The sequence below is a fragment of the Colossoma macropomum genome, unplaced genomic scaffold, assembly GCF_904425465.1.
Source record: "Colossoma macropomum unplaced genomic scaffold, Colossoma_macropomum, whole genome shotgun sequence".
In the NCBI taxonomy this organism is placed as follows: Eukaryota; Metazoa; Chordata; class Actinopteri; order Characiformes; family Serrasalmidae; genus Colossoma; species Colossoma macropomum.
The window spans coordinates 27,683,717-27,699,333 of NW_023494809.1; the positions used below are offsets into that span (position 1 = coordinate 27,683,717).

The following is a 15,617-nucleotide window of genomic DNA, read 5'->3' on the forward strand; positions in this document are numbered from 1 at the left end:
TTTCACATCAATCTACTCTGAATGGCTGTTTACATATAAACCATTTATTCATGCAGAAGTTTTGAAAAACCCAATTGAATTCCCCTTTAAAGGAATGACCCAGCCAAAAACAAGGGGTCTAGCTAAAAGCAGCAGCGGCAGCCTAACTTCTATCTATAGTTTTATCCATTTTTTTAGAGAAAAGCATGTTAAACAGTATCAGAAACCACATATGTAAGCCTATTTGAGATTACTTCACAATCTGACATAGTGGCTGATGATTTAGGCATAACAGCGGTGTCCAATCCTGTTTCTGGAGATCGAGCACCCTGCAGAGTTTAGCTCCACCCCTAATCTAACACACTTGATTCAGTTAATGAAGTTAATGAAGCATCTGAATATGAGAACCAGGTGTGTTAGACCTGAAATCTCCAGGGTGGTAGATCTCCAGGACCTAGAAGCTTTCTTATTAGCTTCATTAGTTTCATAGCGCCAGCGCAAAACTAAAGAAGCTAAGTTCAGATACCAAACCTTTTTTTTGGCTGAGCCATATCTTTAAAGTTTGGGGAGGGCGGGGAGGGCACAGAGGGTAAAGAAGCCCACCTGCAAGATGCTTCTCGCTCTCTACTGTGAGCTCAGACTCTGTGGAGCTCTGGCTGGGTTGGATGCCTATCGCGCCAGGCTGAATGGACCTCTGTTCCCAGCTGTGCCCCCACCTGCCCCTCTCATCCTCCCCAGCCGACACCTGGCCGAGCACAGCTGCCCAATGCCCCGCTTTATCTCCAGCCAGAGGAACAGGCCGGGAGATAACCAGCACGCAGAGCATATGCTAGCTAAGCTCACTCTCTCTCAACACGCTCTACTTACAGCGACAGACATGGACACACAGCACACACACACACACATACTACCTGTCCACTTACGTTACCTGAACAGTGCTTTTCTGCTACTCTTTGAATAAACTGTTAGCTTGATTTACCCATCAATTTCTCTTTTTTTCTTTTTTTTTTCATTTTTTTGCAAAAAGATAACACATACAAAGGCTCGTGAACCAAAAGTGAGTGACGCCTATAAAGAACAATGAGATGAGATGCGAAACGTTAATCCTCCACGGAGTCCCAGTTAACAGACACAGTTTATACATTCAGGTGCTGTATGCCTCGGCCATCTTTCAAGCCCATGAAAGCGGATAGCGGAGCCGCGCTTCTTGATGGTCGTCCAGCAAGGACACGCTTGGTGCCTGACAAACGCAGAGACTCGTCAGCCAATCAAACAGACAAGCACTTTTAATGAGGAACGCACAGCATCTGCCGGGCTGACGGGAGCTCTCAAGAGGTGCTCGGAGAGACACCAACTGACGGAAGGAGAACGTAACAAAGGGGAAAAAAAACAAACAAAAACAAAAACACCCCAGCAAGGTCCTGTGCAGGAGGGGTCTGCCACAAGAAGGGAGCATGCTCAAAAGGCCATCATGCACAAAAGAAAACAGAAAAAAGTCACTCGAGCTTTCTCCACACATGCAGACAGTGGAAGCGCTACACATTCTCTGCGGTCTCCTCTTTCTTTTTCTATTTTTGTCTCCTTCCTATGTTCCTGGACGCTAAATATGTATATCTCACGTCTCATGCTACAAATGTATCTAAGTATGTAATCATAAGCAGAATCTTCGCGAAACCTGTGGATGTATTTTGCACGTATTGTGCATGTTTCGTAGAAGTTCAGACACAAACAACAATTCATCAGTTCAGTTTTTGTGTGGTCCATATATTTGGGATTGTATACGACTCAGTCTGTGTTGACGTGTGTGCATGTATGCGTGTGTATTTAGATCTATACATGGCAGTGATGCAGTCAGAGTACAAGTGTAGGAGCTTGTCCATGTATTCTTCTCTTAATTCTTGTTTCTTCTCCTGCTCCAGTCACAAGCATGTGGACAAAGGACAGCTCCGCTCCGTGGAGTAGACAGTAGAGCCTTGGTCCTGGGCAGGGCAGTGCTACGCTGAGAGAACAAGTGCTTCGATAAGCCAGAAGAGAGAGAGACAGAGAGAGAGAGGAAGAGGAAGAGGTGGGGGTGATCCTGTGCCGGGGTAAGGGTCATCACTTCTGGGTAAAGAGAGCTCCGATGGTTACCCCCGCTGCCCCCAGGGCTGCCAGGCCAAACACTGTCTTTAGATAGGGCCAGGGGTGGAAAATAGACCTTCTCTGCTGACTGTAGATCTCCACAAAGCCATCCTGGAGGAGGGAGAGAGACAGAGAAAGAAAAATAAAGAGATTTTAGCATCATTTGAGTTTATCAACCCTTTAATTCCCAGTTTTATTACATCCTAAAGCTTATTATTCAGTAGCAAAGTTAGGTTTATTGAGGTTTGATAAGATGGAACAGACAAAAATGTACCCACATTTAGTACCACATGTAAAAACACATGGATGCAATGATTTTTACAACTACTGTGCTGCATTAAAGCCAGTTAAACAGGTATAATTATGCTCTGTTTGTAATGAAACATGCAGTTGGTCAATGTTCTTTAAGTACTGATGATATCCAGACAATCAGGTAAGTGCACTTGCGCTGTATTTGAACGCTGCTGCTAAACCTCTACCAAAATGTCATAGCTTAATTATGCATGGCTCATTGTGCTAAATAACCAGTTGCCTCTTACTGTCGACATAGATGTATTTTATTTGATTCATGCTATTTAATTAAGGCAACTGACTTTTCATTTATACATTTAAAATGTCAGTTTGGCTCATTAAAGAGCAAACAGTGAGTGCGTTTACATGTTTATAATCTGATAACTGCAGAAAATCAGATTTTGTCAGTAATCTGATCAATGTGTTTACATTCACTTGAGTAATCAGCTAATGGTAAAACTCCAAGTCTACGTGAGTCTGTTTTACAACCAGCCAATAAACTCACAGAAGAAGACGTGACGTAACCGTAACGTAAAACTCAAACTTCATGCTGCCGCTTTTTTTAAAAACATTGCGCCACCTGAGAATATAAGAAGATGAAGAATATTTAAATCCTTTATTTCATCAAGCATGTATTTGATTTCAGCGTTGCTTCAAAAGTGTTTTGCTGCGTCACTCAGTAACGCTGCTCGCTTATTTCTGGTACCGCTGTCTGTTTTCGCACATGTGCAGACTGAGAAATCCCAAAGAAATCAGAGTAAGAGTTTACATGCACTAAGAAATCTGATTACTGAGCTAATATCCAGCCTTTTTATCGGGTTTCTTAATCTTCTTAATTTTCTTCTTAATTTTCTGAGTGTGCTCAGAAATCAGAAATCAGAGTGTGCTCTTTACATGACCATTTGAAAAATTCGATCAGTGCAGAAATCCGATTCACATTGGACTAATGAGCGCGTGTAAACGCGCTAAATGTAATTTAATGTGAAACTTCTGAGTGTGTTTCATGAGCTTCAGGAAAAAAAATCAGCCGTCGGCAAGTTCCCCTATAAAGAGAGTGGAACTGGAATCGGTCATTAAAATTCATGATCGGTGCATGATCCCCAAGGATAATGATAAAAACTGTCATATCGCCCTCTTCAGCAGAGGAATGGAAGCCTGGACTCACTGAACATTATATGAATGCTCTAACTAGCAACCACACACATGGGTGATATAGGTTTTGCATAAATCTTTAACTTCAATAAATGGTATTATCATTTAAAGGCTGCATTTTGTGTTTACTCGTGTTGTGTTTTTCTTATTAAATCTTTTTCACAGCACTGTATGCAGAATTTACAATTAAAAAGTACATTTAAATATGAAGTAATACTGAAATGACGTTCATAAAATAAATCGAAATAAAATGAATGTAAGACTTGTAGGTGTGTAACAGTATCCTCAGCCCATGACTGGGAGTGGGATGTATAGTTAAGTCGGAAGTGTGTCATACGACACTGAACATGCTGGTGTGGGTAAAGCTGGGAGTGTATTGTATGACATTGAACGTGCCGGTGTGGGTTAAGCTGGGAGTGTGTTATGACTGCTCTTGTGGTTGGTTGCAACCTTGCGTGTTCGAACAATGGAACTGCATTAGATGAATGCCTTATTAATAGAATGCATGGGAGTTTCTCAGTCTGTCTGTTCTTGCATGTAAAAATGCCACATATAGAAAACAGAAAGCCACGTACAGCAAACTGAAGCCCATGTATAAAAACAGAAGACTGAACTATGATCTTTTCTATTGTCTCTTTTCATTGAACATAACACTACACCCTATTCTCCATCTCCCTGTAAATGGAAGATGTGTACTACGGCTAATGGCGGTGTGATTCTCTCTTCCAGGGGTTTAGGGACCCACTGGTCCCTCCTTGCCCCTCCCTTTCGTCACAGCTTCATAGAGCAGACACTCCACATCTGTGCATCCCAATCCCTATGGGCCAGCATCCAACCCGCAGAGACACAGAATGAGAGAGACGAAGGGCGGAAGAAAACAGACTGTAGGGAGAGAGAAAAAAGAAAGAGAGCGAGAAAGGACAGGTGAGAGAGAAAACAGACATCCAGAGTCCCTAACACTACCCACTGACAGTCAATGGCCATTCTAATTATGCTACAGTCCCCTCCACAAGGATATAATGGTGAGTTATTATATGCTTATTATTATTATTATTATTATTGTTGTTTATAATATCCATGACTGAGAACCCGTACTATACAGTTCTTTAAATAACATTAAAAAGTGTTGTGCTATTACTGTTATTTACGCTGTTATGCTACTATTATTGTGCTATTAAATCATTGCATGGTTTTGGTACTATACAGAACCCTTTTTCCCAAAGAGGGAGAAGAGACAGAGAAAATAAAAAAAGAGAAGAATAAAAGTGGAGATAAGGACTACAGGCTTCCTCTGTTTCATCCCTCCTACCCACACTACGTCTGCTGCTTCCCTGTCCTGCTGCGTTTCGGACGGCGGGCTCGAAAACCGTGAGGCCAAACCCGGCACAGTGCGGCCAAAACCCACAGCATGTTTCCCTGCAGCCTGCTGCCACTCTGCACCCAAAATATCACCACTTATCTGTGTGTTTGGCATGAGGAAACGCTCGAGTTCATCATCCAGTCCTGCTCATTGGACCGTTTATAAGGAAATAATGAGGTTCTTTCCCCCAGAGAGGTGACGGGGAATTAATAGTGAATACATGAAGAGTGGGAGAGCCCCTATTAAACGCCGTTCCAGGAAAAAATTGAATATTATGTCTGGCCCCAGACAAAACACCACTGATGCAATGATATGTTAGAGCTGATTTGCTGGTTTTAAAGGAGCCATCTTCAGACTGGAAAACATGAGATATTGGGAACCCCCCAAGTGTTGATAGGTGGAGCTGTATGGACAGTCTATGATCAAGTTTAGTCCAATGAGACTTTCTTCTTTATGATATGCAATAGCTTCACATGCCTAAGCAATACTGAAAATTTGTGGGAGTGTGTGTGTGTCGTCACGGAAATACTGATGAGGAAGGAGTCGAAAGGTGTGTACCGTCAAAATAAGTATGTGTACATTGATGTAAATGTATGTGATGGTGTTATATGAAGATTATGAACTGCTGTCACAATTGCTCAGTTAAAGGGGAATTCCACCATTTTTTACGTTTTTATTTCAACTGTCAAGATGTAAACAGAGTCAGGATTGTCCACAGTGGTGGTGATAGGTACCAGACGTCCTAAGTGTTCAATGTCTCTAAAAGCTACCATTACAGGAAATGGTAACAAATACGCTGACGCCTAAGCCATTGTTTTATGATGGTTTCGAGATAAGGTTTGGCCTAAAACATATTTTTTTAATCAGTTAATGGTGGAGAGCTACACGTAATGCACAAAAACACTCTGAATGACATTGTTTACATCTAAAAGATTGATTTCTGTAGAATTTTTTCAAAAAGTGATGGAATTCCCCTTTATTTCACAGATTTTTACCTGATTTAACTAATAATTGATTCAAATCTAACTTCCTGATGAATTTGCAATGTTTAGTTGGTAATTTGCATAATAATAACTCATATTAAAATTTTCTCCTGATCTCCTTTACAGTTAGAAACAGACCCTATTGCAAACATTTCTATGCATTTTTGCCACACGATTTTAGATTTTTAATGAAATCTTTCAACAGCCTGTTTCCTCTGTAATATATAATATATTTTGGAATGTTTAAACAAATTTCCATATTTTTTTATTTGTTTTTTTTATTATATACATTTTTATTTGTTTGACCTTTTTTGGACCTCTTAAAATCCCAGGCTTATTATATACTAAGGCTTATTATTCAGTAACTACGGAGTCTTCATTGCAAACTGGCTGAGCTATTCTTTGGTTATAGGAGTGTGTAATAAAACCTTCCGCCCACCGGTGCACTAATAGAAATAAAGGTTCTGTGCAGGTACATTTTTTTGTTCATCAAGGTACAAACAGTGTAAATGTTCCCTCGAAGGTACAACAGTGGTTTTAAGGTCCGATTTTAAGGTGAACCTTAAATAAGTTTTTCCAGGTGAAAAGTTCGTATTTGTACCTTTTCATAACTGAATGTTTTAAAACAGAACAGTAAAATAAAAGCCTGGAGACGAGACGGGGTGTGTGGAGTCAGTACAGCTTAGAACATATCATTTCAGTGGATTATGGTTCAGTTATGTTCCCTGACTGAAGGAACTGAGATGTACCCTTGAGGGGACCACCCCAGTGACAAGAGCATTACAGCCCCAGTAACAGTTTACTACCTTTACTTGTGAGAGTGTGGGTCCCAGCCATTTAAGGAGTTAAAGACTCCAATTACTCAATTAATCTTCATAATAATTAGTAGAATAATTGATTACTAATGTAATTGTCCCAGTATGCATTCTTAAAAACTAAGTTCCAGAGCTTCCGAATGGTGCAACTGTCTAAATGTTGGCCCCATCATCATGAGATCGTGAGTTAGATACCCGGTGATGCTACAGCCACCGTGGCCGGGAGTCCAAGAGAGCACAACTGGCATCGCTCTCTCTGGGTGGGTAGGATGGCTCTCCCTCTCCCCCCATCACTCAGCGAGATGCTAGCTAGTGTCTGTTAGCTGATGTAATGCATGCATGTTCAGCTGTCCAGTGATGTTGCGTTAACGGCAGTTCGAAAAGATGCGGTGGCGCTTCACAGGTCTTAGAGAAAGCCTGTGCTTGCCTTCACCCTCATAGAGCTGGTGGTATCGTGTGACTGGGGGAGTCCTAACTAGTGGGTGGACTTGGATACAACTAAAATGGGGGAAAAATTGGAAAAATCCCCCCCAAAAAAGGTCTTTAAATGGCTCTTGGTTTGGATGTATGGTTCTAGTGTACTAGTGTGGAGGTCCTTTAAATTCTTTAACAAGGTTTTTGACATTCATACATCTCATTTACAAAAATGGCTGTTTAAAGAACCATTGACTAAACGTTTCTAAGGCTGAGCACTTTTACAAGCTTCAAATACTGATATTTCCAAACGAGTACATGACTACTTGTTATTAGTTCTCAAAATTATGGCGTTTGGCTCATATTGCCCCGTGTTATAGTTTTGCTATCTGGTGACGACCAGAGGAGGATGGATTCCCCTTTGAGTCTTGGTTCCTCTTAAGGTTTCTTCCTCGTGGTCTTAGAGAGTTTTTCATGCCACTGTCGCTGCTGGCGATGCTCATGGGGGCATGGACCAGGATTTCTCTGTAAAGCTCCTTTTTTGACAATGCATGTTGTAAAAAGCGCTATATAAATAAACTTTGACTTGACTTGACTTGAAGCGTCTGTCTGAAGGAACAGACATGCTTCCATTTTAATTAATGTTTTAGTCCACACCGACTGCACTCGGCGCATCTCACATCTATCAAAACACAAAAAGATTTTTGAGCATAAACTCTATACAGATCCAGTAAAATAAGATGCTTCCATTTCTACAGCGTTCTAACTACAATTTAATTCAATCTGATAATCTTGTTGATGTGTTTGTTGCAGAGCAGCTCCTGTGCTGTACTAACAGTGTGTCGTCGACTCTTCTCTGATACAGCGATAAAATCTTGTCATCCTGTCAAAATAAACAGATCTTGTGTTTGTGTTTTAAACCTGTTGGACAAAAAAAGGAAAAAAAGAGCTCATTATCTGAATGAATTACATGACAGAGCTGAATCGGAGGTAGTGTGGATTGGACGTATGGCACTACCTGGATAAGGATCACTATTCCTTTATATTGAGATGATTCATCAAACTTGTCATGTCTCATTGGTATATAGGTGCACTAAGCGTTTCTCTTATCAGTGCTCCCACACATGATTACTTTCTTAGACATCTCTGTTCTTTTAGCGTCAATGGGCAGGTGGACAGTTGTGCAATTCACTGCGCTCTGTGGTCAGGTGATGTGGATGCAGGTGTTTAATTAACAATATACACCAATCAGGCGTAACATTATGACCACCTCCTTGTTTCTACACTCACTGTCCATTTTATCAGCTCCACTTACTATATAGGTGCACTTTGTAGTTCTGCAATTACAGACTGTAGTCCATCTGTTGGATGCTGCCCACAGGACGCTGTTGGTTGGATATTTTTGGTTGGTGGACTATTCTCAGTCCAGCAGTGACACTGAGGTGTTTAAAAACTCCAGCAGCACTGCTGTGTCTGATCCACTCAGACCAGCACAACACACTAACACACCACCACCACGTCAGTGTTACTGCAGTGCTGAGAATGATCCACCACCCAAATAGTACCTGCTCTGTGAGGGTCCATGGGGGTCCTGACCACTGAAGAACAGGGTAAAAGGGGTCTAACAAAGTATGCAGAGAGACAGATGGACTACAGTCTGTAACTGTAGAACTACAAAGTGCACCTATATAGTAAGTGGAGCTGATAAAATGGACAATGAGTGGAGAAACAAGGAGGTGGTCATAATGTTATGCCTGATCAGTGTATACTAACAATAACTGTTCTATGTAAAGGTATTTGCAGATAAAAGGTATTTTGGCCTACAATTGTTGCAGCTTAAAAAAGATGAAGCTTTCGAATACTAAAAAAGAAAAGAATACCAACAAACGAGTACTCGAATTATTCAGGCCAGCCCTATCCTAAAGGGAACCAAAGGTGGATCTTACACAGCATCGCTCCAAAAAAAACTCCCTTTTGCACCTTCATTTTTAAGAGAGTGTGTGAGAGAGAGAGACAGAGAGAGAACGAAGAAGCCTGCATGTGTGCATCTCCTCCTACTGCTGATCTCTAGAGGCCAGCATGGCGTAGAGCAGGCTGCTTAATAAGTAAGGCAGTGGTTTTATGGCAGCTGGCACCATGGCAAGCCTCTGGCTGGCCTGATGAGGAGCCACCCTATGCCCCACTGTTTGGATTGGATTAATCCACGTCTCACAGGCAACAGAACAGCAAAGGAGGGAGAATAAGAGTGCCGAGCAGCAAGAAACAGACCAGAGACTGAGGGAGAGCGAGAGACATAGAGAGGAGGGAGGGAGAGAGAGAGATATGGGAGAATGACAGACTTAGAGGAGTACAGAAGAATAAGAAACACAAGAAAGAGGAGGGAAAGAGAGAGTGTGAAGGGAGATCAAACCAGGCATGAGTGGACAAGACACCGGGGTGAGTGTAGGTGTGTGAACGCATCTCTCTGTTTTCTTGCGCGCAAGGGTTTCACGTCTTTTCTTCAACAGCTTCTCCAAATGTGCTGATGCAATATTAAGCAGTTGGCGCCTGGTGAAAGACAGAGAGCTCAGCTTCTGTTCGAGCTTGGCACCCAGCACAGCGCGTCTATGTGTCTAGAATAGGCCTCACGTATAAGAGAGGCATTTCACAAGGCTGGTCAAAACATGGCTACAGCTCTAAGATGCTTCTGCCTCTAAGCATTAGAAATTAATTTTGTGTTTTGATATCAGGAAATTCCACCAATTTTTCAAAATTTCTGCATAATTCAATCATTGAGATATAAATCTTCACATAGTCCAATAAACCTGTTAAGCCAGGTTTAGATACTCAGGCTGTAATTAACAAGCAGCCAATTACATGAATCATGAGGAGTCGTCGAGAAGCTTTTTTCGAAGAAGCAAAATAAATCTACTTAAATATGTATTAAGTAAAGCATTTGTAACAGTGAAAAGCAGCATGTTCTCCACTGCCACTGTGTTAGTGCTTACTGGAGTAATACTTGCTTTAAAAACTCCAGCAGCACTGCTGTGTCTGATCCACTCAGACCAGCGCAACACACACTAACACACCACCACCACCACGTCAGTGTTACTGCAGCGCTGAGAATGATCCACCACCCAAACAGTACCTGCTCTGTGAGGGTCCATGGGGGTCCTGACCACTGAAGAACAGGGTAATAGGGGGCTAACAAAGTATGCAGAGAAACAGATGGACTACAGTCCATCACCTATATAGTAAGTGGAGCTGATAAAACGGACAATGAGCGTAGAAACAAGGAGGGGTCATAATGTTATGCCTGATCGGTGCACATTGCCATGGTGACTGAACCAAGCTTTAAGTTGGCTGGCTAAACCAATCCTGCTTTGTGAGACCGACTCCAGGAACCGTGATGTCTGCAACGCCAATATAGCCATTTTATTTACTATTCAAAAAACTAGTGAACCAACAAGTCTGAATTTTTTATATATGTGATGTTGATTATAGAATATAGAGGTAAACTAAAAAAAGAGGCTTTCTTTGGGACTATTTTGCTTTACAACACCTTGCACATCTCTATCAGCACTTAAAAAAAAATATTTTAGACCAAAGCCTTTTCTTAAAACTACTGTAAAACAGTGTCTCAGGCATCAGGCAGCATATTCATAGCTATTTTGTATAATATCCTTCAGTGAGGTAGCTGTTAGAGGCACTGAATGCTTCAGATGTCCTGTTTCTATCCTGACTACTGTGAACAATTCTGACTCGGTAACGGTGCATTACACATCAAACCACTCTGAACGACTTTGTTTATCTCAGCGATTGAATTGTGCAGAAATTCCCCTATATTCCCCTTCAAACACATCAATGAAGAAAAGTGCAAGATGCAGTGTCTTCCTTAGTCGCTTTGAGCATATACACCTTTTATTAACTTTCTGTTTTGAAAAGCCACAAAGGACGGCGCGGCATGTTTTGCCCAAATCACAACTTAAGCAACAGTTAAATATCAAACAAGTGAAACACAGTCACTGTTCCCGCTTTGCAGTGTGAAGTCGACTTACACGCCTGTGCCAGCGCGGCATGAGCTGTGTGAATCATCAACATCGCTGGCGGTTATCGTTGTCACACCCCAATCGTCTAATGACTCTTAAATTTCAGCCCAGATGGACTGAGATCGCGGTTTATTCCACAGAGCCAGCAGAGCATATTTAACGATGACACAGGAGCCAGGTCCGCTGTCTGTTTACACCACTAACAATGGCCACCGGCCTTGTTACCCGAAGAAAAAAAACACAGAGCAATCTCCCAAGACACTTCCGTTACCGATTCTATTTTTAACCTCTCTCTTATCTGCTCTGTCTATCTCTCTGGGCTGGCCGCCTCTTTTTCCTGCAGGTTATCAGTGCTCCATTTACTCCACACACCTGGCTCCAAGCAACAAGGTAAGCGGGAGAGAAGAGGGGGCTGAGGGGAGGGGGGGGGGTTCAGCAGGTCCAACTAGAAAGGGACTCTGAGAGCAGCGAGGAATGAGGACACTAACGAGAGTCACAGCAGACTGTGCCTCTGGAGATGTCATCCGGTGGCAGCCTGGAGGAGCCCCGTGCTGCTGGCTATGTGAGGGCCCTGACACCCAGTAAATGAGGGCCCGTGGCAGGCCCCACAGCAGGAGAGGTGACAGGACAGGGCTTGCGAGGTGCTCCGTATCCACATCCCTGTTTGCTCACTCCGTTTTTTTTTTCCCCTGCTCGGTAAACATCCTCATTAGAGCTGTTACCGCCCCGTGTTTGAACAGACTGCCTCTGTTTGCCCAAGGCCTCTGCTAATGGCCTCCAAAACGCAGCCCCTTCTCTGGCCCCTGCTCTCAGCTGCAGTGGAAGGTGGGGCGGGGCGGATGCACGGCGCTCTCATCAGCCACGCTTCGAATGCGCACTGTTCATCAGGCCGGGCCGCCCTTGTCACTCCTGAGATCCAAGCATTATTAAATGAAGTGTGCGAAAGCACGGCTCAAGGCATCGGCCGCTTTTGGTGTTTGTTACATTGATGTAAATTGCTCGCTGTAAGAAAGAGCTACTGGACCTGAATGATGTAGAAATGGGTCATTTAGCAGAGCGAGCAAGCCTCGCTGGGCAGAGTTCGAAATCACATCTTGCAAAACTACGCTCATATACTGACATGCAGGAAAAATGGCAGTCATCACCTCAGCTGAACTCTCAGTAAACAAGCAATGGACGGAGAAGTCCCCAGAAGTCTGAGTGACCGGTAAAATAGGGGACTTCAACAGATAAGTACCTGAGTTCTTCCTGCCTCTGCATCTCTATTTCTGTCCTTCCTGCATCTGGGTCACTGCCTCAGCACTTACACCTGCTGCAGAGAGGATCTTAAAGGCCTCAGCTAGCCTCTCACAGCAGCACAAAGACTGGCGTACGTAGCCTGCCTTCCATGCCACAGGCTTGAGGTTAAAGCACACATCAGCACAGAGAGCTTGATTCAGCCGTTAGGTCGATGACGGCCAGGCTGACTTTGTGAATGGCCTCTTGCCTGGGAGGCGGTCATGGCTGCATCCTTATAAGGAAAGCGGCAGCTGCATGACAGGGTTTAGTGTCAACGCGACGGTGTCATCACATCCTCAGATTTCCTGGGCGGCCTTAGCTGGGCTCGCGGCCAAGAGATGACCTCACGCCCTCTCTTGGCCAACCAAACCATACAACTTCTTCAATCTGTCCTTTTCAAGACACAAGTGTGCACTCAAAAGTATTCTTTAGCATGACTAATAAAAAAACATCTGCAACTTGACTAGTGTGAACGGAGCGTCTCGTCTCAAGAATTTTCAACGCATGCCCCTTCACTCAGAAACATCAAGCCAGCTTCCTTCCTCAATCGTTTACTTTGAGGAGCGCGTTGGTGTCATACGCCCAGGCATTTCCATGAAGGAGAATAAAAGGAAGAAGTGTGCTCAGTGACAGACGTACTGGGGTATTAGTTACACATGTATGAAATGCAGGCATATTAGCCACTAATACACACCTACGCGTGTTTATGCTGTGCTTACGACAGTAATAAAACGAAAACAGGTGATCAAACATGCAGCATTCACTGTGATCATTCACTGAGGTGCAGCGTCCGTTTCAGTGGATTCCACTTAGCCCTGGTCTTTGTTCCCGCGGACACACTCATTTAAGGGTTAGTTGGGCCAGGAGGTGGGGATTGTAAGGAGACAGCTGGACATGAAAGTAATTGTATTTCCATGGCCGCCACACCACATGTAATTGGCCGTTGAGGATATCTCTTGCCAGAATGCTGAATGAAATGGCCACAGTGAAGCCCACTCGTTGGGCGAGGGTGCCCCCTCCCACTCTTTTTCTCATTCCAAATTTATGTACAGGGCATCTGTTGATCACTTGGTCAACAAATGTAATTAGTGAGGGAACTCAGTAATGGAACTGAGCCAGTAACATAGACAGGGCACATTTGCACATTTTCAACAAATAGAAATATGTATTTTCTAATAGAAATAGGTCTGTTTTATTTAGTACTTGGTTAATCTTGAGATTATTTTATTGGTGCATTCATTAATCCAAATAAATCATGTACTTTCTTATCAAAAACGTACATGAAAATACAAGTTAATTTACTTTTTAGAGTTGAGGTTCCAAATAAGTGCAGATCCAACAACTCGTTAAAACAAGTGGGGCCTTAATAACACTGAACAAATAAAGCGGTCATGTAGCCTAGCGTTTACAGACAGTCTTCCCATGTGAAACATGAACACAGGCTTAAATGACTTTGAAGCTGTGATTACATTAAAGTCAAATAAAAAAAAGTCAATTCAATAAAGCCCAGCCTAATAGCCTAATAAAAATAATATGCTACAATAACTGTAGCCAGTAGGCTTATTATTATTTTATTATATTATTATTTTAACAAGAAGTGATTTATAGGCTGAAAGAGCATCATTTATTTAACTTATAGCAAAAACTACCAGCCTCGCAAGCCTTTAAGTTTCTGACCAGAAATAGCACGTTTATTTTCTCCACTTTAAACAGGCTTCTCGGAGGCGTTACCACATTACTTGCCATGCAGAAACTAATTATTGGAGAGAGGTGCTTCAGCTTGTAGGTCAAGGTCAGGAGCAGCCTGTCAGTCAATATTCTAGGGCTCTAACTATCGAATCTTTTCATTTTCAAACATTCTTTTGAATATTATCTTGATTATTCGGCTCACTAGCCAGCACATTGGTGTTTACTCTTGGAAATCGGAAAGCAGTAGGTGATTAAAATCGCTATTATTGCCTCAAATTACAGCTCTAATACAGACTGTAAGGAAGAGTCTCAACTACTGCCGTTTGACTGACATGATCAAATGCCTAACAATAAATCGCTGTTTTAGGCCCAATCCCATTTCACCCCTCACCCCTACCACTTAACCCCTAGCACTCCGTTTTGTGCATTTACGTCTAGGGGTTGGGTGTCCTGATTCTTATTGAGATAGAGGGGTACGGCAAAGGGTTATGGCCCTCCAAACGGAGGTTTTTCAGAGGCATACTCCAAACAGAGTGATATGAGGAAAAAAAGAGAAAAACTGGCAAGATAACTGGCTATCACTGCAGACTGGCAGGGTCGCCTACAGAGCAGCGCTAGTAGCTGTTAATGAAGTAATGCTCTTTTTATTTGAGGGTCCCATTTCAGAGGGAAGATTTCAACCACTACCCCTTCTAACTCAGTTCCAAGGGGCAAAGTGACACTCGAAAACAAGGGGTAGGGGTAAAAATAAGAAGTAGGATTGGGCCTTTGTGTGACATGCAGACAGACTACCTCGTTCTCTTTAGATGCCTTGCTACTGCACAGTCCTGGTGAGTCGCTAGCAATTAGCTTGATAAAGAAAATGTAAAACTAGTGCAGTGAAGTGTGTTGTTTCATAACAATGGTTATACGAAAGGTGTTTCTGAATATTTTAATTAGTGAATTTGTTGCAGCCCTATAATATTCATCAGTCCTTTTTTCTACGCATACTAAAAACATGCAGATGATGGTGCAGAAAAACCCTGTTATATTTACTTATTTGACATAGTTAAGCTGACAAATAAGCAGTTCTAATTAGAAATATTAACATATACTCTAGTCAAATACCACTGTCTTCACAAGTAGCTCCACCCTCTTTCTATTTAGAAGCAAGAACCTGAGTATTTGTTAGCAGTAAGCATCTATATATGACAAAAACTTAATAATATCAATTCTAATAACACAACATTAAAACTGATTAGTATTTTAATCTGTTTTCAAGTTAAAGCACGCTATGGAACAAACCCATCAGGCATGCTTTTTTAGATCTATCTAGCATGGTAAAGGTGACCTTTCCTTCAACAAACCTCCCCGACTAGAAACACAAATCCTTCATGGCCCGGCTCACCGCAGGAATAGACTCGCTGTCTGCGACAGATGGTGGGTACATCCACGCCTCCACATACTCATTACAAATGAGGCTATGGTTATGTATGATACCGTCACCATGGCCCTGCTCTTTAAACAG

General features: G+C 42.5%; 1 protein-coding gene across 1 annotated transcript in view; it reads right to left on the reverse strand.

Moving 5' to 3' along the window:
• Window positions 1-1,462: 1,462 nt before the first annotated feature.
• The window catches only part of bcl2a (BCL2 apoptosis regulator a), a 50,897-nt gene continuing 36,742 nt past the window's right edge, over window positions 1,463-15,617 (reverse strand). Inside the window, exon 2 of the mRNA XM_036558138.1 lies at window positions 1,463-2,211. Coding sequence (XP_036414031.1) covers window positions 2,077-2,211 — 135 coding nt within the window. The 3' untranslated portion in view covers window positions 1,463-2,076. The remainder of the gene's footprint in view (window positions 2,212-15,617) is intronic.